The sequence below is a fragment of the Lygodium microphyllum genome, chromosome 1 (genome assembly GCF_053477565.2).
Source record: "Lygodium microphyllum isolate KBCC chromosome 1, Lygodium_microphyllum_v1.1.10, whole genome shotgun sequence".
NCBI lineage: Eukaryota > Viridiplantae > Streptophyta > Polypodiopsida > Schizaeales > Lygodiaceae > Lygodium > Lygodium microphyllum.
Window position 1 is genome coordinate 185,547,498 of NC_141135.1, and position 23,396 is coordinate 185,570,893.

General features: G+C 46.2%; 2 protein-coding genes across 5 annotated transcripts in view; one reads left to right on the forward strand and one right to left on the reverse strand.

Annotated features, from left to right (window-relative positions):
• The window catches only part of LOC148042075 (serine/threonine-protein kinase GRIK1-like), a 167,102-nt gene that overhangs the window by 19,167 nt on the left and 124,539 nt on the right, over positions 1-23,396 (reverse strand). The window lies entirely within an intron of this gene.
• Positions 5,611-21,931, forward strand: LOC148042076 (uncharacterized). Its single transcript, XM_087686228.1, has 4 exons — positions 5,611-5,745; positions 14,819-14,947; positions 20,593-21,324; positions 21,362-21,931. The coding sequence occupies exons 1-4, from the start codon at positions 5,611-5,613 to the stop codon at positions 21,410-21,412; spliced, it is 1,047 nt and encodes a 348-aa protein (XP_087542354.1). The 3' UTR covers positions 21,413-21,931.

Sequence of the window (23,396 nt, forward strand, 5' to 3'; positions counted from 1 at the left end):
GACTGGCCATTTCGCCCTGCTTGGTGCTTCCCCCCGCCTGTTCACCCAGACATGACTGCCCCCCCCTCTCAATCTGCCCAGGTGAGACTCCCCCCCTCCTGCCCAGACAGTTTGCTTCCCCCCCTCCCCCCCCGCCATTGATCCCCCCAACCCTCCAGTTGCTCCCTCTATCTACAGCAACTGCCCCCCCTCAGGGGGCACCGCGACGTGATTGGTAATTCTCGCAGAAGGGACGCGCAATGGAAATCTCTGGTCAGATGCCAGCGCACTCTGCAAGTGCCCCCCAGTCAAACACCTTGCGCGAAGTCCTCTCTGAGGAGCAGCTCTTAGCCATCCGAGCTAAGGAGTTGGAACTAATGGAAACAACGATTTATGGTCAGGTAGTAGGACATTCCCCAGCCAGGGCCCAGCTTCAGGATTGGCTTCACTCCACGCTGCGCATCGGCACAGTGCAGATCATGGAGGCGGTCCTATTGGGCCAAGGGATCTTCATGGTCCGCGGCTCAGCTTGGCGGACGCAACTCGCGAGTTACTCGCCAGTGCACCATATGCGTCCACGAAAGGGGTCATATACATGGTCCCTTGGTACAGTGGCTTTATTGTGGAGGCATTTGCACTCCACAACAGGTTTCTTCGGCACCAGGTCACCCTTCTTTTCCTCGGCCTGGCGATTGAGTATCACCAGTTGGTGGAAGACTTTGGATGGCTCTTCGACATTGTCCTTCCTGCGTCTTTCGCAAATGCAGTGACAGCAGCAGGAGTCCCAAAGGTACGGGTGGCAGTGAAAGAGGTCAAGAATATCCCACACTTCCTAGAGATTGAGGCAGGCGGGCATTCCTTTAGGCAGCACGTCTTTGTGATTGGGCAACCAGGGCAGTGCCTGCACTGCCACGATTTTGGGCATCAAGCAGCAGTTTGTACGCATTTTGAAGCCAAGGCGGCTCCACCGACAAGCACATAGGTGGACACCGATGGCTTTACTCAGGTCCAGAGATGACAGAGAGGGAGATGGCAGGGGGGGCGCAGCTAGCTCATGAGACCTAGCCTCATCACCAGGGTGCAGGCAGGCGAGCAATGCCCCCTCGGCAAAGCACTCTGTAGTCCCCCCCCCCCCCCCCTGTTCGTCCCACTCGGAAGGACCGCAGCCCCCCATATCCTCCACCCCTGCCAAAGACCGCCCCACCTGAGTTCCCATAGTCTCCTCACCCACCCACCCCCACATCCCACATCCCATGCCCCCCCCCCCCCCAACACCCGCCATGTATCTCCGTCCATCCCACCATCCCTCGATCCTCTTCCCCCCCACCACCACCCCTACCGAGCACCCGCCATGATCCGCACCCAGTTCAGGTGACCACCAACCCCCCCCCAAACCCACCCCCCCTTCCTCCCACAAGAGGTGATGAGCCAGACACACCTACCTCCCGCATGCACTAGCAGTCTTCCCCCTCCCACACAGCCACCAGCTCATCCACCCGCCACACCTTCCCCAGACAGGCACAGTTGTTGCCACAGGAGTTCTTCTACAGTGGCCCATGGTCTTACTTGGGAGTTGCGGAGCGCAAAGAGTTCCCACTACCTCTAGACGTGGCGATCTTCGTTGTTCGTAAGTCAAGGAGGGGCAAGGTCCATCTACTAGCACCACCGGATGGACCAAACTACGCATTTGTTCTTCAGGCCTCTCACTCAGCGGAGTGGATGACCACACAGATTGAGGAGGAGTTGAAGAGTCAGGTGGCAGATCACATCTCCCTATGGATGGGACATGAAGGATTAGCATTGTTTGCACAACAATGGTCTGATTGCATGATGGACATTAATTGGTGGGCTAGTGCCGAGGTCCCACACTTGAGCATTATCTTTCGAGCCCCCCACAGTGGAGAGCTCTGAGGGACGTGATCAAGTGGCCCCCGGCACAAGCGGCCCCTTTCTCCCAGTGTACAGAGTCGGGATTCTCAACATGATTGATAGATGCTTTGATAGTACCACCTGGAGCATCTATCACGCCGATGGTCTCTAGTTGAGGGCCACCATGGGGGACTGGAGTTCACCGTCTAGACCAGCGGCAAAGCACACTTGCATGCCTCATAGTCTCTCCTCCTCATCAGCAGCATCCACACCGAACAGATGCCTGTTCGGTCAGTCACAGGTTTCCCCATGAGCTTACACCTTGCATCCTAGAATGTGAATAGTCTCCACTACAATGGGGCACGTGGTTCTAGGAAGTTGATTATTTCGCAGGAGCTACAACCTGCCCTTGCCGGACGGATCAACATCTTGCTTCTGCAGGAGCACAAGCTCACTCCCACCCAGGCCCAACGGGTTGAGAAGGTACTTCCGGGTAGCTCGCACACTTACTGGGAGCACGCCATAGGTGCCCACGGCAGGAGTGGAGGCGTATGCACCTCTATTAGTCCAAGTCTCACCGCCTGTGTACGAGAACACGGGACGATAGTGACAGGAAGGGTTCTATATATTAGAGTGGATATTGGGGACTTGTGCATTGGAGTCCTCAATGTCTATGCCCCTACGGAGCTTAGGGCACACAACAGGTTCTAGGTGGAGATTGCAAATGGACTCCTAGAGGTGGACTCCTAGATCGCTGGAGGAGCTTTCAACCACCTGGAGGCTTTGGAGGAGCAGTAGGGTAGAGGCAGAAACTACCAAGGCATGGCTGGGAAACAGTAGGAGGCATGGCAGGTCTTTTTGCTTGCAGTCCGAGCACATGATACTTGGAGAGACCCTGCCTTCCACAGGAGGGAGAGGTTGTTGGACTTCTCTTGGAGATACAGGTGGCTAGGTGGAGTCCTGCTGGAGTGGCTGGATAGGTTTTATGTGGGAGAGTGGGGAGGCTCTCGTGGAGGCTAGATTGAGCAGTTGGCAAGCACCACGTTGTCCGATCATTGCCCGGTTCTCCTGACGCTTGACCCCCCAGCATCCACCCTAGACACACAATCCTGTTGGATCCTTGACTCGATCTATAGGAGGGAGGAGGTAACGAGACAAATAGAGCAGATTTGGACCAAAGAGTGGGACAAGAGGGACCGGATAGCAAAGAGGTTGTAGAGGTCCTAGCCGAATCGAGTAGAATCTGGCAAGAGGTAGTCATACAAACTAGGCAGCAGTGCTGGGAGGAGGAGAGAGCACTCTGGCGAGACCTTGCAGCCACACAGAGATTATTGCAAGAGGCACCAGGGGATCCCACCCTCCATGCGCAGGAGATGCGTGCGCGAGTAGCCATTGCTGGCCTAGAAGACAGGCGCTCGAAGTTCTCATTCCAAACCTCAACAGCCTTCTGCGTGCAGAAGGGGGGCACGATGTGCAAGAAGTTCTTCTAGGTGCACTAGCCCCGCACCGCAGGAGAGCAGATACGCAGCCTTCGAGATAAGTATGGGAGGACCCGTTCTAGCCCAGACGAGGTGATGGAGATTGCCACAGACTATTACACGCGTCTTTTCCAACAGGAGATAGCTTCAGCTAGAGAATAGAGATGTAGATAGCAGGTATGGGATCACATCCCGTCCCTCGTCACAAAGGAGATGGGACGCTCCCTCCTAGCCCCCTTCACAAAGAAGAAACTAGAGGAGGCTTTCCATACACACGATGGGCAAAAATGCCCGGGGGAGGATGGCCTCTCTTAGGCCTTCTTCACCATCTACTGGGAAGTGGTGAAGAACCCCCTACTGAGGGCCTTCCAGGAGATTTTCACTTCAAGACAGATGCCAAGGAGTCTCTCGACAGGCCTCATTAGTCTTTGGAGCTCTCCCAGTGGAGACCGATCACCTTATTGCCAGTGGCCTATAAGGCACTGGCAAAGATGATTGGTAGGCAACTACGCCCCGTGCTTCCAAATATCATCCATGACACACAAACAGGCTTTGTCCAGGATAGGAGCATCCTAGACAATGTATTTACCTTCTTTGAGGCGGGAAAGTGGGCTCAGCACAGTGGGCAGAGATTGGCCGTACTATTCTTGGATTTTGAGAAAGCTTATGATAGGGTGGACTGGGATTTCCTAGAGGGCACCATGGTGAGGTTGGGATTCCCCCATGCTTGGATTTGTGGGGTCTCCGCCCTGTACAAATCGGCCACCAACAGGGTTCTCATAGGCAAAAAGTGAGGAGAGAAGTTTCGGTTGGAGAGATCGGTTCAATAGGGCTGCCCCCTGGCCCCATACCTATTTCTACTCTTTGCAGAGGCGATGTCTCACTTCCTCAGGTCACGTGTGAGTGGATTACGCGGCCTTTGACTTCTAGTGAGAGAGGAGATTGAGTTGCTAGACTCAGAGTACGCAGATGATACAGCCCTCTACATAGAGGACGATGAGTTGATGCTGGAGAGAATGAGGCTCGCTCTTGACGTGTTCTGCTTTGCAGCAGGAGCGAAAATCAACTGGCGGAAGTCAGTTGGTTTCCTCACAGACCCAGACTCCAGCACGGAGTGGGGCGTCCACCTGGGATTTAGATGGGTGAGCAGAGGGCAAACCATCCGGTACCTAGGGTTTCAGGTGGGACTCGACATCACTCCTACCCAACAGTTTCTTCCTGTCTTGGATTCTATTTGGAGGAAACTGGCCTGCTGGAGCACGATTCGCCTCTCACTAGCCGAACGAGCCCTGGTGGTTAACCAGGTCCTCCTAGCAACAGCCTTATACATTGCCTCATGTTGGTGCTTTTCCGCATTGTGCATAGTGCAGCTTTGCCACCTAGTATAGAATTTCCTTTGGTCAGGGTCTGATGGCTCAAGGGATTCCAAGGCTAAGGTGGCGTGGGCGACCATCATACGTCATACGTCAAAGGGAGGGCTTGGGATCATCGACCCAGAGTATCAAAGTACGGCCCTCTTGGGCAAGCTAGTTGTCCGCAGTCTCACACCAGCCGAGCAGACCTAGAAGGTCTTACTGCAAAAAGGCCTTTAGAACTGTAGACCAAGGCTTGGCGGTGAGTGGAGGCCGTCCCTGAGATGGGTCTTCACGTCTGCCCAGATCACCCCTCCCAGATCGCCTTTCCTTCGCAACTTACTCCGTGTCTGGCAAGGCCTCTGAAAGGCCCTAATCCAGAGCCCCCCAAGCTGCCAGGAGGAAATAGACCATCAGTCGGTGATCTAGAATCCCCAAGTCAAAGATTGGGAAGGGGCACAGATAGGTGAACGTTCCCACATCCAGTGGGTTTGGTGGGAGGTGGGTGGGAGGCCGGCCTGGTTTGTACTTTCAAGACATGGCGGGAGGTGTACAAGATGGTAGACGTGGAGGTTTTGCAGCGAGTATCACCCTGCCAGAGAGGAGTGGAGTTGAGGAGAAGGGAGATAGACACAACAATACCTCTGAAGTGGCTTGCTCCCCCGATACAAGAGCCGATAGAGCCCTAATCCAGAGCCCCTCCCAGATCACCTTTCCTTCGCAGCTTACTCCGCGTGTAGCAGGGCCTCCGAAAGGCCCTAATCCATAGCCCCCCATGTTGCCAAGAGGAGATAGAACATCAACCGATGATCTGAAGCCCCCAGGTCAAAGATCGGGAAGGGGCACAGATTGGCGAGTGCCCCCACATCCAGTGGGCTGGTTGGGAGGCCGGCTTGGCTCATACCATCAGGACTTGGCAGGAGGTGTACAGGATGGCGAACGAGGAGGTGCTGCAGCGTGTATCAGGATGCCAAAGAGAAGTGGAGTTGAGGAGAAGGGAGATAGACGCAGCAATACCTTCGAAGTGGCTTGCTTCCCCGATACAAGAGCCGATAGAGCTCGAGGAGGTATGAGCCACTAAGTTTTCACTAGCAGGCATCCCCCTACAGGTGATAGATAGAGTGCACGGCGCCCCGCAATAGGGGATTTTCTTCACCGTTCAGGATGGAGGGCGTTTGGCCCTTGACAAAGGGCAGTAGGATGAGAGATAGCTGTCCTTTTGTGAAGGATTCGGGTGGTGGGCCTTCAGGGGAAGACATGGCGACTAGACCCCTATGTTTTCTGGAGGGAGCTCAGGGAGTGGCGCCTTTGGATCTGGGAGAGCAGACCACTTGATAAGCTGGAGTGGAATCTAGGAGAGTGACTATGGCCGGCCACTACGGTCACCAAGAAGCCACCGAGGTTCCTAGAGTACACTGCAAGGAGTTTTCTGGAGGGAGCTCAAGGAGTGGCACCTTTGGATCTGGAAGAGCAGACCACTTGATGAGCTGGAGTGGGATCTAGGAGAGTGGCTAAGGCTGGCCACCGCGGTCGCCAAGAAGCCACCGAGGTTTCTGGAGAACACTACCATGATTGGCAAACACGTATTGATATAGGAGGATATGGATTGGGCGTCGTCACATAGCAGGCAGTGGGCAAAGTACAACATCACAAAGCCTTTTCGACGGACTTTCTTGCGCTGCTTATGGGATAGCTGGAGGCCGAGAAGGGTATCGTATTTTTTATGGCTGATGGCACATGGAGACTTAGCGGTGGGAAGTTGGCTTGCCCAGATGCAGGAGGGAGGTTGCAAGCGCTGCACACAACAGCTTCTCGAACCAAAGCCCTGCCTTTGGTCATGCGAGGCGGCGCAGCTCGTGTGGAAGGGAGCATGCCGCATCCTTCGCTGTATAGCACCCAACCTTGGATGTATCTCATGGAGATCTTTCTGTTGTGGCAAATAGTCAGCCAAGGCTGTCATCTTCTGTATGAGGTTAGGATGCAAGACATGATATTCATTATCGAGGCAGGGTCGTGCGCAGTGGTCGGTTTGGAGGCTCTACCCATCCGCCAAGTACTGGAGCCCAAAGCAGACCGCTGTGAGGTATAGGAGATCATAGGGAGTTTTACTGGATGGCATATCTAAAAGGTGCGGTGTCAGGAGACTTTTAGCGGAGAGAGACTTTCAGTACACGCAACCTTAGCAGAGCTGTGGACCTCCATCATCCACTCTCTTCGCGGCCGATGGGATCAAGTGCAGGGTGAGTCCAAGGATCATCAGGAACTCCATTGTCATTTCATGCACACTTGGGTCGGCCAGGACCTGTTCTTCGTGATGCAGGCAGGCAGCCTTAGATGGCGATGCACCCCCCTTCCATGGCTTCTTGCCCCTATCCCTCCCAGACCCCCTTGAGAGTCTTGTATACATGATGTATTTGTGACTTTGCATCAGCTCCAGCTAGTCTCTTAAGCATGAGCACTCCGTTGTAATCGGTTTTTTTGAGTAATATAATTAGCCACACTTGTAAAAAAAAATAGTGATGGAGAAGCTTGATAGGACATCATAGGAACTGGGAGAAGAAGGTGTTTGCGACATTGTGATTCGGTTATGAGTCATATTGTGTATCTCACGCAAAACCTATTGGGATGTAAAGGTCCTTTATTCACCTCCGTGTATTATACACGTATATTATTATGTTGTATATGTGAATGCACCCTTGCGAGTCCTAAGTATAAATACATTTTATTCTTTGTGTAGCAACACGTCGTTGGTACACCCAAATCAGCTCTCTCTGTTGCTCTCACTCACCTGGACACTTCTCCTGCAGCAAATCTTCACCCTTCCGCTAGCCGCACACTCAACAACTAGTATCAATGCTTCAGCTAAGGTGTTCGCGCTCCTTAGAGTCCGTGCGACACGTCTCCAATGTTTCGCTCACAGGAAATCATCAGGTCATTACTTTGGCTGTTCACTCAAGGTGATAGGTCATTTTTTGACCAGGCAGCCAGCAACAGGGCTGACGACTAACGTGAGCATGTTAAAGGTTAACGACGCTTGGGCTCCAGGTCAATGCGAGGACTAGACCTGCTCGCGACCGGGCGACTAGTCCAGCAAGGACAGCAGTCAACGGACTCCAAGTTAGCGTGAGACTGACTGCTTACGACGCGTGACGAGCCAGCGACAATGGGCAAGCAACAAGAGACGTGCGCGATGAACTGAAGCGACATGATGGGTAGGTCAACAGTCCCTCCCCTATCCAATTTTCTTAAATAAAAAATTTCTGTTCTTTTTTATTTCTCGCCTTTCGGGCATTCACACGCATAAGCACAGATCATAAACCTATGCAAATCTGCTTCTCAAAATTTGGGGCGTTTCCCAGATTTGATGCTGTTTATGCTTGACAATGACATTTGTGTCGAAAATTGCAGACATTGTGCATGTTGACCTCAATTCAATTGGGGATTTTGCCAAATTTGTTGAAATTTTGCTCATCCGAGTAAAATTTCTTGACATTGGACCTAAAAAAACTGGGACTTTTCATATATTGATGAAATTTTTCTCAGCGAGGTCAGATTGGCCGACATTTACACACTGTTGGACCTAGAAATTTAGGATTTTTTGCAGATTTTGGTAAATTTCTGCAGTATTTGCACATGTGGTGGCTGGTTTATGTAAAAACAACAGAGGTTTATTGCTAGTTAGGCAAGAACAGCAGTGTATTTGCTCATTTACCTTGTGCTCTTGCAGTTCCACTATAGAGTATAAGCAATAGTGACATTAAGAGTTTAATGGAAATCAAACTGTTTGATGGTCACAGTTTTGACCTTTGGAAAGACCATATGCAGGGCTTATTGTTCTTAAAGGATTGTGAGGATGCTTTGTAGGAAGATAAACCCGCACAAATGACTGATGCATAGTGAGCCAAAGTTAGCAAAAAGATTGTGGCTTATATAAAGATGGGTGTCACTGATGACATTTTAACAAACATTAAGGGCTTAGATATTGGTCATGCAATATGTGAGAAATTGAAAAAAACCTATGAGATCACCACACCTGTTAATCACGTGCATTTAATGCGCAAGTTGGTGAATATGCGGCTAGATGAGTCCAAACCTACGGCTGAGCACTTGAGTGCATTGACTGGTATTTTAAATCAGCTCAAGGATGCTAACTTGGATTTTGATAATAAGTTGAGGGTGATCTTTCTAATCATGGCATTGCCGAATTCCTAGGAGACCTTGGTAGCTTCTCTCAGTAATAAACCCAATCCCTCATATGATGGTGTGAGGGGTTCAATCTTGAATGAAGAAATTAGACATAAGTCTAGTGGAGAAGGCAACAACTCAACTTACAATGTTAGAGGCAGGGCTGAAAAGAAAAATGCAAATGTTGTACATAAAAGCAGAAGCAAGAGCAAAGGAAAGGAAAACAGTGATGTTACTTGCTATCAATGTGGTTGGAAGGGCCACAAGAAGCCTGATTGCAAGTACTACAAGAAGAAACAAGAGAAAAAGAAGAATACACGAGACAAAAAGAAGAATGAGGATAAGACAAATGCATCTGAGGCAACCAAAGGCAAGGAAAAGGCCAATGTGGCCTCCAATGTAGTCATAGAGGAGCTCTCGGATGCAAAGGTTGATATACTATGTGCAATAGATTATGATGCCCTTGTATGTCTGTCACGGGGACGTGAAATTTTGAGATGCTTTAATCTTGCTAGTAACATTTGATTAATTTATTAATCAAATGTGCAAGGTTGTTTAGCACATGTGATGCACATGGCAGTTATTTCATGGGAATGAGCCAAGGACCCCAAGGATGCAGTGGGTGTTAAAGGCAAAAGTTGTGTTAAGTTATGCCAATTGGGTTTTGGTGGTCAGTTGGTGCCAGGTTGGACCCTAGGACAATGGTCATTAAGTGTCAGTGGTGACACTAGGGACTAGCATTAATTAATTAATTAATGCTAGTCTAAGGGTCAACAGAGGTTGGGAACAACTCATGGTTGCAAATGACCTAGCGAATTTCATTACAGATGGGCATGTTTTATTTTGGACAGGGTCAAAAGGGCTGAAATTAATTTTCAGAATTAATTAATTCTGAAAATTTAATTTAATGGCTGAAAATGCATTAGGAAGGCTGCCACTTAGCAAAACTTTCCCATGCAACTAGGGAGAAGGTTGCTGGAGGGTGGTGGAAGCTGAATGGCAACCATTCTGAGCTTGGTAGAGGGAGAGGAGGTGATCAGATTTGGTTCTGAGAGGCGACGACGACTGATCGCGCGCCGCGACAGGACAGGGGAGCAACAGGTTTTTTCTTTTGCCTCAAGAGAGGTGGCGGTAGAAGAGGAGGGCTCGCGAGTCGAGCTAGTGTTTTACCTCCCTTTTGAAGCTATTGGTGCCATCAGATTTGTCATCAGAGCTATGAATCAAAGGATACATTTCAGCTGATTTTCTCTCTCTCTACAGCATTCTCTCATCTTCTCCAATCTATGCTCAAGCATTCTCAATAATTCTCAGCCATTGGTAGCAAAGTATAGTCAAATTTGGTAGACAACAAAGAGTTTACTGCTGTAAACCCTAAATTACAGTAGTAATTAGGGTTTAGCAGCCACCTTGGGACCCGTGCCATCAGTCAAAGGCATTGTACACTGAAATCAGCACCGGAAATTTGTGGAATTGTGAGGATTTCAAATGCCAGCCCATCTATTGTGAATTTGGGGCAACATTTGACCAATTGGGGTTCCATTAGAGCAAGTCCTGGGTGAAAATCAAGGGGCAATTTGCCTGAATGCTTTGCTGATTATTGGAATAGCAAGGGGCTTTTGAATCAGCCAAGGAGATTGTGAAATCTCGGCTTGTAATTTATCCATTAGCAATTGAAATTAAGGAAATACCGAAAGGGGCGCCAATTTTGGGGCCAACAGGGTGTCCACTGTCCAAGTTTATGAAGGTAAAGTGAGCATTTCAGTTTATGTTCATTTGCTGATTGTTGTAATTAAGTGCTTAATCAGGTTAAACCACCCTATCCGATAAGGAAGGTTGGTTTCAATGTCACATGCAAGATATGCAGATTACCAAGGCTGATGTGATCGATGCACTTTTGTCAGTCGACGATGGTGTCACTCAGACTTAACAACCCTTCTTCAAATTGTGTGGCTGAAAGATACAATATGACTTTATGTAAGAGAGTGCAGTGCATGCTGTCCATTGCTAATCTCCCTCATGAATTTTGGGGAGAGGCACTTAAAACTACGGTTCACATTTGCAATTGCTCTCCAAACAGGTCCTTAAATAATAGAATCCCTGAGGAGGTTTGGACTGGCAAATCGGCCTCATATGACCATTTACAAATATTTGATTGTGATGCTTTTGTGCATGTTAGAGATGAGCTAAGAAGTAAACTTGACCCAAAATCCACCAAAGGCATTTTCATGGGCTATGGTGATGAGGGTGAATTTGGCTATAGAGTGTGATTACCACAGTCCAAGAAAATTGTTTGCAGTCGTAATAATGTGTTTAATGAGGCAAAGTTGCTAAAAAGTACTTTACCCTCTGATGAAGACATGAAAAATGTCAAATTTCAGAATTTGCAGCCATCTATTACTTCAAATGATGAGCCTCATGATGTTGTACCACATGCTGAAACTAATGATCAGCAGGTTATTTTTGAGCCAGATGATGGTGGACAGCAAATAGAAGCACAAGGAGATCATGGACAACAAGATAGACTTGCTGATTATGAAAATGCAAGTGCTGGAAATGAAAATGAAGGTGCTGTACAGCATGCTGAAAATGGCTTACAGCAGCCAATAAATGCTGAAAATAACATGTTTCCAGATGTAGATCTGATTCTTGAGAATGTAGATCATTGGGTACGCACGTCTACACACTTAAGAAGGCAGCCACATAGGTAAGACTAGTTGCCAAAGGGTATGCACAAAAGGAAGGGATTGACTTCCAAGAGGTCTTCTCACCTGTTGTGAAGATGGCCACTCTACGTGTGCTTTTTGCTCTCACTATTGTATTGGATTTAGAGTTGTACCAAATGGATCTGAAAACAGCTTTTCTGCATGGTGACATGAGGAGATCTACATGAAATAGCCCGATGGCTTTATAGTTCCTGGAAAAGAGCAGTTGGTGTGTAAACTAAAACGCAGCTTGTATGGGCTGAAGCAAGCACCACGGCAATGGTACAAAAAGTTTGACACTTTTATGCTCTCTTATGGGTTTACACAGCCATGAAAATCATTGTTTATACATGAAAAAGGATACAGATGGCAACCCCATCATACTTGTTTAGTATGTGGATGATATGTTGCTAGTTGGGAAAAGAAAGACTAGCTTGGATGCTCTCAAAGATTAGCTGAAATCAACTTTCTACATGAAAGATTTAGGAAATGCAGAGCATATATTGGACATGAGGATTCGCAGGGCAGAAATTGTTGTTATTATCTCAAGAGAAGTACCTTGAAAAGATACTGGATAGATTTAACATGCTTGAAGCTAAGCCTCTTGGGGTGCCCTTACCTCCATATCTTAAGCTTAGTAAAGCCAACAACCCACAAGATGACATGGAAGCAATGCTATGAAGGGAGTCCCTTATGCATCAGCTTGTGGCTCTCTTATATATGCTATGGTCGCTACTCGTCCAGACATTTGCTCATGTAGTGGGAGTTGTTAGCAGGTTTATGTCAAATCTTCGCAAACCACATTGGAAGGTTGTCAAGTGTATTCTTAGATATCTAAAGGGTACACAAAGAAAGTGTATTTGCTATGGGCAGGGTGCACTTAGTCTGCAAGGTTATTGTGATGTAGACATGACAGGTGACTTGGACACTCACAAGTCCACTACTAGGTATGTCTTTACAGTTGCCGAAGGGGCTATCTCTTGGTGCTCCAGGTTGTAGAACATCGTAGCACTGAGTACTATTGAAGTTGAATACATATCAGTTACTGAAACTTCTAAGAAAGCTATATGGCTGAGGAGACTTGCAGAGGATCTCGGCATGTCTATTAGTACTCTAGTGTTGGAATGTGATAGCCAAAATGTTATGTATCTGGCTAAGAATACCATGTATCATTCACGCACAAAGCATATAGATGTGTAATATCACTTTATCAAGCAGATGCTGGAAGATGGTCTAATCACATTGACCAAGATCAAAACACAGGACAACCCTGCAGATGTTCTCACTAAAATTTTAAGCAAGGCTCAACATAAGCATTGCATATGACTAGTGGGAGTTGGTTAAAGGTTCACTTTGGACCTTTAAGTGAGAGGTTGTTGAGATGTAAAGGTCCTTTATTCACCTCTGTGTATTGTACACGTGTATTATTATGTTGTACATGTGAATGCACCCTTACGAATACATTGTTGGTATACGCAAATCAGATTGTACTCTCTCTCTGTCGTCGCTCTCACTCACCTGCACACTTCTGTTGCAAATCTTCACCCTTCCGCTAGCCGCGCACTCAACAAAACCAAGCTCTCCACAATATTCGAAGCAGGATGCTATTTACAAGAGCACCGGCTCTGATACCATGTGAAGAAAACTACTAGGTTTTGTATTGATGAAACACAGAATGCACAATCACAACAGAAACACAAAGAGACAGACACAAACATAGAAAGCGAAACTTAAACCATAAACACAAAACTCAAAACTCAAACAAAGAAACTCAAATATAAACAGAAGAAGAGAAAGAAGAACACAACTCTGAAGTGAATGAATACTATAAATGAATGTAAGAGCGCACTGATACTCAAGGGTAGAGCAAAGTGTCGAAGAGTGACATCCACCGAAGACAAATCCGAAGTCTATGACTACTAGTCGGAGTCTAGAGTGAGGAATCTACAAAACGTTGATGTCAGGAGGCTAAGAAGACTGAGGCAACAGTTGCAGAAGAGAGAGGTGATGCCAGCGGCTCCAGAAGGGTGCAAATGCAAGCTGAAGGATGTCGCCTAATGGAGAGGGAAGTAGCCACATTGTTGCCACGTAGGGGAGGCCCAAATGCAGGCAACTAGAGGATGTGGAGACTGATGCGTGGCTCATGTGGGTCAAACACAAGCACCAGGAGATGGTGGAGATGCTAGGGATGGCATGTGGATGCCAAACGCAGCCTTGAAGATGACACTAGACAGTGGACGACAACCTGGAGGAAGGTGCCAAGGCACTACAAGGGCTGATGGAGAGGTAGCAGCAGTCGTAAAGGCTGGATAGCCACGTGGAAGTACACTAATGGCTGAAATCTGCACTCAAGGGTGAGAAACCTGCAAAAAGAGATGAGGCTGAATGGGGGCAGCTTGTCCATTTATAGATATTGAAGGGTGCTCCAAAGAATTAGGGTTTTTGGGGAACCACTGAAACTCTCTTGGACCACTTCCCTTTTTAGAGTTTTTCATTAATTTAGTGTGTTTTGGGGCTATTTAAGAATGCTAATCAACTAAAAAGCATGTTTTAGCTCAACAGAGTCTTCCTCATTCCTTCTAGGGTGACATCATGGCTACTGTGGTATATATCCACAACAGGTTACCTACTTGAGAATTAAAGGATATAACTCCCTACTAGGCTTTCTTTGGAAAGAAGCCTTCAGTTTCCACTTTCATATCTTTAGCTACGATGCATATGTCCATGTGGACAAGAAGAATAGTGAGCAAACTCGACCCCAAGTCAAAGAAGCTTATCTTCATTGGCTAGAGTACATTCACAAAGGGCTATTGCTTCTATGACCCGAAGACTCAAAAGATCAAGGTGATCAAGAATGCGATTTTCCATGAGGCTGCAGCCTCCGAAGATCCGATTGATAGTTGTCTTGTTACACATGGTTCTTTGTCTTCGATTGAAACCCCCCCCCCCCCCCCAAAAAAAAAAAAAAAAACCATCAATCCCACTCCTTTCTTCCCAATTACCCCTTGGTACCCCTCTTTCATCTGTGACTCCTACCCCTCCTTTGCCTTCTCACTCCCGATCTCCCCTTTCACCCTTGACAGCTCCTCCATCTACTACTTCATCATGGAGTATTTCTACCCCTTCTCCATCTCCTCAATTTTTCTTCAATGGGAGAGTCTTCTTTACTGGTCCATACAGGTCAGCTACCCTTCAGGCCCAGCGGGATAGTTCACTCCATGTGAACTATGCCCTTATATCACAAATTTTTTAGGACTCTGATCCTACTACAATTGATGAGGCTCTTATGCAAGATGTTTGGCGCAGTGCTATGCAACATGAGCTCAATCCTATTGAACGGAACCAAACTTGGGAGTTGGTTACGCATCCGAAGAAGAGAAAGGTAATAGGTATGAAGTGGTCTATAAGACCAAGTATCTTGCAAATAGAACCTTGAACAAGCATCCGGCACGGCTTGTTGCAAGGGACTCTCTCAATACGTAGGTTGGATTACCTTAAGACTTTTGCACCAACAACCCAAATGTCCACTATTTGAGCTATCTTGGCTTTACCTGCCCATCACCATTGGCCGGTTTATCAAATGGGGACGTGAAGTTGGCCTTTCTGAATGGCGTCTTGAAGGAGGAGATTCATGTCTCACAATCTCTTGGATTTCTTGTGCAGGGAAAGGAGGACCATGTTTACAAGTTACGGAAGGCCCTCTATGGCCTGAAGCAAGCTCATAGGGCTTGGTATCAACAGATTGATCGATGCTTCTTGGACAGTGACTTTCATCAATCTGATCATGACCCCAACCTTTATACAAAGTTGCAAAGAACAGATGCGCCTTGGCTATCTCATATATTGATTATCTCATTATCACAGTGAGCAACATACATGAGGTTGATCGAACTCACCAGGTATTGGACCAAAAGTTCAACATGACGGATATTGGAATCCTATACTTTTTCCTTGGATTGGAGATCTATTAGATGGCAAATGGCATTTTTTATTTCCCAGCATCGATATATCTCCAAGCTTCTTTCAAAGTTTGCTATGGTGGAGTATCAACCTATTTCTTGCCCCATGGACCCAAAGTCCAAGCTTATAGCAGCAGGTGATCCCCATAGCGATGCCACCTGGTACCAGTGCCTTGTTAGCTCTATTAGATATACTCAATGCCCCACCCTCGTAAGATGCAACTGATGATCCATGGTGCTCTAAGTTGCAAGGCCACATTATGAGAAGAAGCCATGTATGAGCACATACATTGGTTGGGTCCTAACTTGTATGTCAAATGAGGTCTATGTGCCCAGATGGCAAAAAGGTGACCTTTTGTGCATCTAGCCTTTGGGTTGGATAAAGTAGTTATTCTCGTAGAAACTCAAGACACAATGCATCGAGTTGCAATTGTGTCTCGCAAGACTAACCACTATCCTATCACTCTTTCCCATTATATTCTTCTAGGGCCTCGAATCCCTAATTGACATTGATGGCATCTCTTGAGGAGGTGACAATCATACCTCTACTTACATTTGACAAGTTGGATGGGACAAACTACCCTCAATGGTCGTGCCGGATGGAGTGCCTCCTCACGACAACTATGACCTTTGGGATTTTGTTATTGTCCCTATATTTCGACCTACTATAAATCCTCATGATGATGTGACTGCGGATTTGACAGCTTTATGGGATCGGTTGTTGAATACTAGAGCCCACTCTTTTCTCCTTTTGAGTTGTGCAGATTTTGTACTTGTGTGTATTAGATGTATCTTTGTCGTTGCAGAGATTTCGAGGAGTTTGGCATCTCTCTTCCGAATCTAGGCATTTGCACATCGATTATCTCTTGAGTTGAAGCTACAATAGCTTTCTATGTTGCAGATTCCCCTACGACAAGGGATCACATCTATAGGATGGAGGAGATTTGAGATGAGCTTGCATCCCTTGGTACAAACATTTCTTCGGAGGACCTCGCTATGACCCTGCTTCTCTCACATCTTCCATCACCGACATATCATGTGTTCTACACTAGTCACCTCACTTCTTGTAGCCAGGAGACTCTCACTTGCAAGGAGCTAGTCTCATTGGTGCTTGAGCAAGATATGCTAGCTGATCTCTCAGTTCATGACTGAGTCTGTGAAACTAGTCTATGACTCACATAAAGCAGTAGTTCCTTCAATTAACACCTGGTCTTTATACACACACACATAAGCAAAGACTTCACTCCCTCGCTCAACACCAGATGGGCCCTGAGAACCGGCACCCCTCTCGGTATTTCTTTATCAATTAAAAGAGGGAAATTTACAAAAATGATAATGTTCCAAAATACATAACCTGTGAACAGTTGGTTTTCATCTCTTCTGAGTAAATCCCAGTTGCATAAGAATAGTACATCATGTCCAGATCAACATTCCTTTTAGGAAAGCATTTTCTGTGACCAAAACTCAATGATTCCTATGCAAAATTGCAGTCTGCAGATCTCTGAATTCATTGTTCTTACTGTCCAGCATGTCCAAAATTCATTGTTCTTACTATCCAGCACACTGTTCTTACTGTCCAGCATGTGCAAAATTCACTGTTCTTACTATTCAGCATGTGACCAAAACTCAATGATTCGTGTGCAGAATTACAGTCTACAGATCTCTGAATTCACTATTCTTACTATCCAACATGTCGTGCATTTTCTGTGACCAATACTTAATGATTCATGTGCAAAATTTCAAAGAAAACACAGAATTGCACCTTCAATGAAATCAGCCCATCATGCGAAGCATTTCCTCTGAGAATAGAGAGAGAGTTTATCAGAGGGAGCAAGCTCTACCTCTGTACTTGAGTCAGAGACATAGAAGTACTCTCCATGGGTGATTTTCTTACAGCAATCTGCCCTCAGCTCCTTAAAACTCCATTCTCCTCTCTGCCCCTTATGCCTATTACGTTTTTCTTAAATGCTCTCTCTCTCTCTCTCTCTCTCTCTCTCTCTCTCTCTCTCTCTCTCTTGGGAATTCATGTCACATGGCATACATATAACAATTTTTCCATTTAAACCTTCTGGTCTAAAATTCTCCATGATCGATGCAAAAATTGACCTTAGCACAGACTAGAGAATTAATCCTGGTGCAAAAATGAAGATAATGACGCAAACAGACTCTGGGGTCCAAAAATAGTAACTCCCCAAATTTTAGGGATGGTGACCCCTGCATTCCTCAAGTTGTTCTGAGCAACTTTTATCATTGTGACCACATCAAAAAGTGTAATGTGGCTCAATTACGGTGACTTTTATTCCATGAGCATTCTCACATGTGCATCTTCTGCCTTGGCCAGGCTCATTGTCATGCACCATCTCCAATAGCTAAGCACATAGTGCCAAACCACTGGCATTCTATTCTTCAGTGCCCATTCAATATGGAACTAGTCCTAAGGCTCAGACAAACCATTAGTCCAATTTGTCCCAATGGCTACCTCTTCTGGCCATGCAAAGATCCAAGCTTATTCCAAGAGAACTCTGGGGATAAGAAGCAGCAGCAACAAAAAAAAAAGAAAAATAAAATATTTATATAAGTAAATAAGAAAAGCAACTGTAAAAGGTATCAGCACCTGGTAACATACCCCCCTCTTGAAAGAAGCAAGCGACCTCAATCGCATACTATACATGCTAATGGATGATGTAGGGCGATAACAAGATTCTCCATGTTATTAGTGCCATCGCATGTATCACTTGCTAACATAAGACACGGGGTGATGGTAGGAGTTTCCCCTCTACCATTTGTGTCATTGCAAGTTCAAGTCTCACATAGGTGGAGGATTACATCCTGTATCCAACTATGATTACTAGGAGCCTTTCTAATATACATGTTTTCGGATGCAACACAGGGCGATAGCACGTATGCGCGAACTATTAGTGTCACAACATGCATATTCATTCAACTGAAGTGTAACAAATACAACTTCAAAGCACTGAGGTTTCATTCAATGATACACATGTTAATGCTAAATGTAAACCATACATTGTGCATTATTCAATGAGATGCAGTATTCAACTATACAATAGAGAATGTACATTGCTTCAAAAAGCATTCTAAGTCACAGTAGATTCCAGTAAGAAAGCTTCTATGTAAAGTTGCAATAACTTAGGCGAATCTGCCAATTCAACCTCTTCCATCCATTTGGCATCCATTGGTGAATAGTTCTTTAACTTCACCAAAAATCTTCTTATAACTCTACCTTTCACTTTCCTATCCTTATGTGCCAGGATTTGCTCAAGAACTAGAATCTCATCTAATTCCTCTACTTCACGTTGTTCCCCTTGAACCATATCTTCTGGCACTTCACCAATAAAAGGCCTCAATAGGCTCACATGGAATGCATTATGAATTTTCCAATTCTTTGGCAATTTCAGCCTATATGCTACATCATTGATCTTCTCCGAGACTTGTAAAGGGCCATAGTAACACATACTCAGCTTTGGAAACAAACAATCCTTGCCCTTCTGTTTTCTCAAACGTGCCTTTTCAAAACGCAAAAAAACCCAATCATCCTTTTTGAACAAGAGCTCCCGACGATGAGTATCAACAGCTCTTTTCTGTTTAGCTTGTGACTTTTCTAACGCATACTTGACCTTTTAATATGATTCTTCCCAATCTTTTACATAACGATCTGCTTCAAAAATATTATCTTTTGTCCGCAAAATGGGAGGCAGTTTCTTTCCACCTTCCACAATCTCAAAAGGTGCTTTGCCAGTAGATGAGTGCATTGTATTATTGTATGCATACTCAACCAATGGCGAGTGGTATTCCCAAGAAGTCTTATGATCTGAAACATAACACTTCAGTAGATCTAAAACAATCGAATTTGCTTCTTCAAACTGTCCATCAATTTGTGGATGGAAAGAAGATGAAAATTTCAGCGTAGTGCCCATGTTTTCAAACAATGCTTTCTAAAACAAGCTAGTCATTCTTGGGTCTCTATCACTCACAATTTGACCGTGGCATTCCATGGTACTTGAAGATATTTTGTATAAATATCTTTACCATGTGTTCTAACTTAAACTTTTTCCTTACAAGAATGAAATGTGCCTGTTGCTGAATCTGCAAACGATAATCCAGATTCCATCATTCCCTGAAGAATTTCTTGGAAGATCAAAAATGAAATCCATGGCAATACTTTCCCATGGCCTTTCTAGAATAGGCAGTAGTTGCAATAATCTTGGTGCCTTCTATCTATCAAATTTGACCTTTTGGCATAAAAGGCAAGATCTGACATATGCATCAACATTAGATCTCAAGGCTGGCCAATAGAAGAAAGTCTCTACCGCTTTGACTGTAGGATCAATACCACAATGCCCTTCATACAGTGAAGAATGACTTTCCAATAAAACTTTTGGCCTTAACTGCTTTGTAACGCATAGTCTTCCATGCATCATGATAAAGCCTTCTTTGAACACATAATGATCATGACGTTGGCCATTGATCAACTGTTCATAGATTTCAGAGAAATCTTCGTCATCAGTATACTGCTCTTTCATATCATCCAATTTGTAGTGATAAGAAATTGAAACAGCTGACACCTGTGGTTTGCGAGATAAAGCATCTACAACTACATTTTTCTTGCCTTTCACATGCACTATCTAAAAATGAAACATAGATAGGAAATTTTCCCAACACGTGTTTCTCTGACAATTTAGCCAGTGTGAGAAAGTATCTAATTCTTTCTCATAAATTTAGTGAGTCCTTTCAATGACAGAAAGCACTCTACTCTCGTATGCCACAACTCGGTCACTCTGCATTAATACAACACGAATGTTGTTTCCACATGCATCACACTACACTACGAATGGCTTAGATAGATCTCGCAGAATAAGTACTGGATCTGTAGTCATTTTCCCCTTCATACATCTAAATGCTGATTTCTCTTTGTCAATCCATTGCCATTTGACATCCTTCTTTACAAGCGCATGTTGTTGGGTATCTCACACGCCTTACTTACGCCTACGCTCATATAGGAGTGTGCGGGTGATCACTAGGACACTGGGGCACTTTTTACTCTCGGTAGGAGAGGTTTTTTCCCCCAGATTATGTGTACTATTTTGTATGTGCTTGTGGTGCACACTTACGGGCACTTACTGTGTTCGGGTGTGAACAGCCCCTTATAACCCTAAGGTATAAGGGTTATCATTTGTACTTTCAGCTTACACTCTATTCAGTACTATTGCATTGGGTGTCGTGCTCAACTCTGTCTCTCACTCTCACACTGTCTACTGCACTTCAGCTGCACCTCGATCCTCTCCCATCTGACATTTGGTATCAGAGCTCAGCTCAGAGCAGTCTTCAGTCTGCAGTCTGCAGCCCACTCCAGTTCAGTCAGCCCCCGCCAGTTCTGCCCCAGCCGCCTGTACCTGTGCGTGTCCTGCACAGCGCGCCCTGCCCAGCGCGCCACCTGTACCTGCGTGCTGCCACCTCTGCCCAGCGTGTCCTCTGCCCTGTGTCTGCCCAGCGTGCCCCTTCGCCTGTCAGTCTGCCTGCGCAGCCTCCCTGCGCTGAGCTAGACTGTGCCGTCAGCTCCAGCTGCCAGCGCGCCACCTGTTTCCACCACCCAGTCCTGGGTACCGCCTCCTCTGCCCAGCGTGCGCCCAGTCCTGCCTGCGCGTGTCACTGGACCTGCACGCCTGTACCTGTGCGTCAGTCCGACTGTACCCAGCAGTCATTATCTCGGGAATCGTGCCCGTCGTCAACACGCAGAGGTAACATTCTGCACTTTTCTTTTACACAGGAGTTCGTGCAACAGGTTCAGGTTCAGCATTGGGAAACGTGCTGAACAGCAGGTTCAGTTTTCAGCATTGGGAAACGTGCTGTGTCTGTCTGTGACACATTGAATGCACATTTTGGGGCTTTTGTAACAGACATTTGTGACAGAAATTTTGGGCAGAAAATTTTGGGGCTTTTGATGTTTTAGTGCTGCTGAGCACTAATTGCACCTTGGGAAGCGTGCATCAGTGACAGTTTTTTTTGACAGAGTACCCTTTGCACATTAATTGCAGACTTGTGTTTGCTGCAATTTCTGGAAATTTGCAGATTTCCAGCCCGTACTGCATTGACATTGCTCTATTACCTTTTGGGAAATAATGGCAAATCAGGGAGGAGATGTATTCACCTATGTGTCCAAGGAAGACCGATTGGATGGGAACAATTATTCCCTTTGGTCTTTCATGATGAAGAATGTATTAGTGGCCAAAAATTTGTGGGATTATGTCAGTGGAGTGGAAGCACGACCGGGAGTTGTGGCTCCCGCTACTCCTCCTCCAGGAGGACGTGCAAGAGGGCAACCTCAGCCCCCTCCACCTCACCCCGCTCAGCCACTTCCCCCAAGAACTGCAGCTCAGAAAACTTGGGATACACGGAATGCACAGGCTATGTCGCTGATTGCATTGGCAGTTCAGCGTTCTATCATTCCTCATATTCGTTCAGCAGCTTCTTCACAAGAAGCTTGGTTGACATTGGAGCAGATGTTTGCAGGAAAGAATGAGACTCGCATCTCTTTCTTGAAGAAAGAGCTAGAGACTCTAAAGATGAATGAGGGTGATTCTATGCAGGATCATCTCAACAAAATTCAGGACTTGCGGGAGCAGCTCATGAATGTGGATGAGTACTACTCAGATGCGCAGCTGATTTCTACGACATTGAATTCACTGCCTCCCTCTTACTTGGCTTTTCATACTGCCTTGAACCTCACTATGAGGATTTCGAACGAGCCTATCACTTTCATTCAGCTTGTCAGTTTGCTTCTAGAGGAGGAACAAACTAGACGGAACAGTGGTGTGGATGGTATAGCCTCTGAGCAGGCTTTTATGTCAAGGCAGAAGGGTAAAAACAGCCAAGGGAAAAATGCTTCGCAGAGTTCTGGTAGTAGTAACACTTCACAGACAAGTCAGAAACAGGGGGACACGCAAGCCAAGAAAGGAAAATGCCATTACTGCAAGAAGCCTGGCCACTACATCACTGAGTGCAGGAAGCGCATCGCCAAAGAGAAGAAGAAGGAGTCAGGGATGTCTGTTTCTGCAGCTCCTTCCACTGCTAGTGAGTCCGCGTCCTTTGTTGCAGACAGGGACTATTGTTTTTACACTTGCAGTTATGATGTCTCTTGGGCTGATAGAGCATTTAGCTCTACAGAAGATGCTGACACTTGGTTCTTTGACAGTGGTGCTTCACGGCATATCACATCTCGTAGAGATTTGTTTGCTTCTCTTGGTGCACCTCCCGTTGGGAAGTCTGTTCAGTGTGCTAATAATGCATCATACCCTGTTCGTGGTATTGGGGAGATTCAGCTTACAGCCATTGATGGCTCTATTCTCCGCCTACAGGATGCTTTGTATGTGCCTGGCATTAAGAAGAATCTGCTTTCCATTTCTTCTATGGCACGTTGTGGTTTGCAGGTCACCTTTGATGATGACCGTTGCATGGTCCGTGACAAGGAACACATGACATTGGTCTTGACAGGTTCTCTGTGTCATGGGTTATATGAGTTGGATGCTCTTTCGGTAGATCAGTCTGCATATTTGACATCCACTCTTACTCCTGCTATGTTAGAGGCAGAGTTATGGCATGCTCGTTTGGGGCATGTAAACTATGGCAGCTTGATGCTATTACAGCGTACTCAGATGTTGGATGGATTACCTCTCTTGGAGAGACCTCCTGAGCATTTATGCGAGGGTTGCATTTTGGGGAAAATGCATCGTTTCTCTTTTCCCCGTGATGTTGCTTTTAGAGCAACAGCCAGATTGCAGCTTGTGCATTCGGATGTTTGTGGGCCCATGCAGACACAGTCATTGGGTGGTTGTTACTATTTTGTAACATTTATTG

Coding starts and splice junctions, on each gene's coding strand:
- LOC148042076 (XM_087686228.1), top strand. CDS start 5,611: ATGGCGAACGAGGAGGTGCTGCAGCGTGTATCAGGATGCCAAAGAGAA. Junction 5,746..14,818: donor AGCCGATAGAGCTCGAGGAG/GTATGAGCCACT, acceptor CAAATTTTTTAG/GACTCTGATCCTACTACAAT. Junction 14,948..20,592: donor CGCATCCGAAGAAGAGAAAG/GTAATAGGTATG, acceptor TACTCTCGGTAG/GAGAGGTTTTTTCCCCCAGA.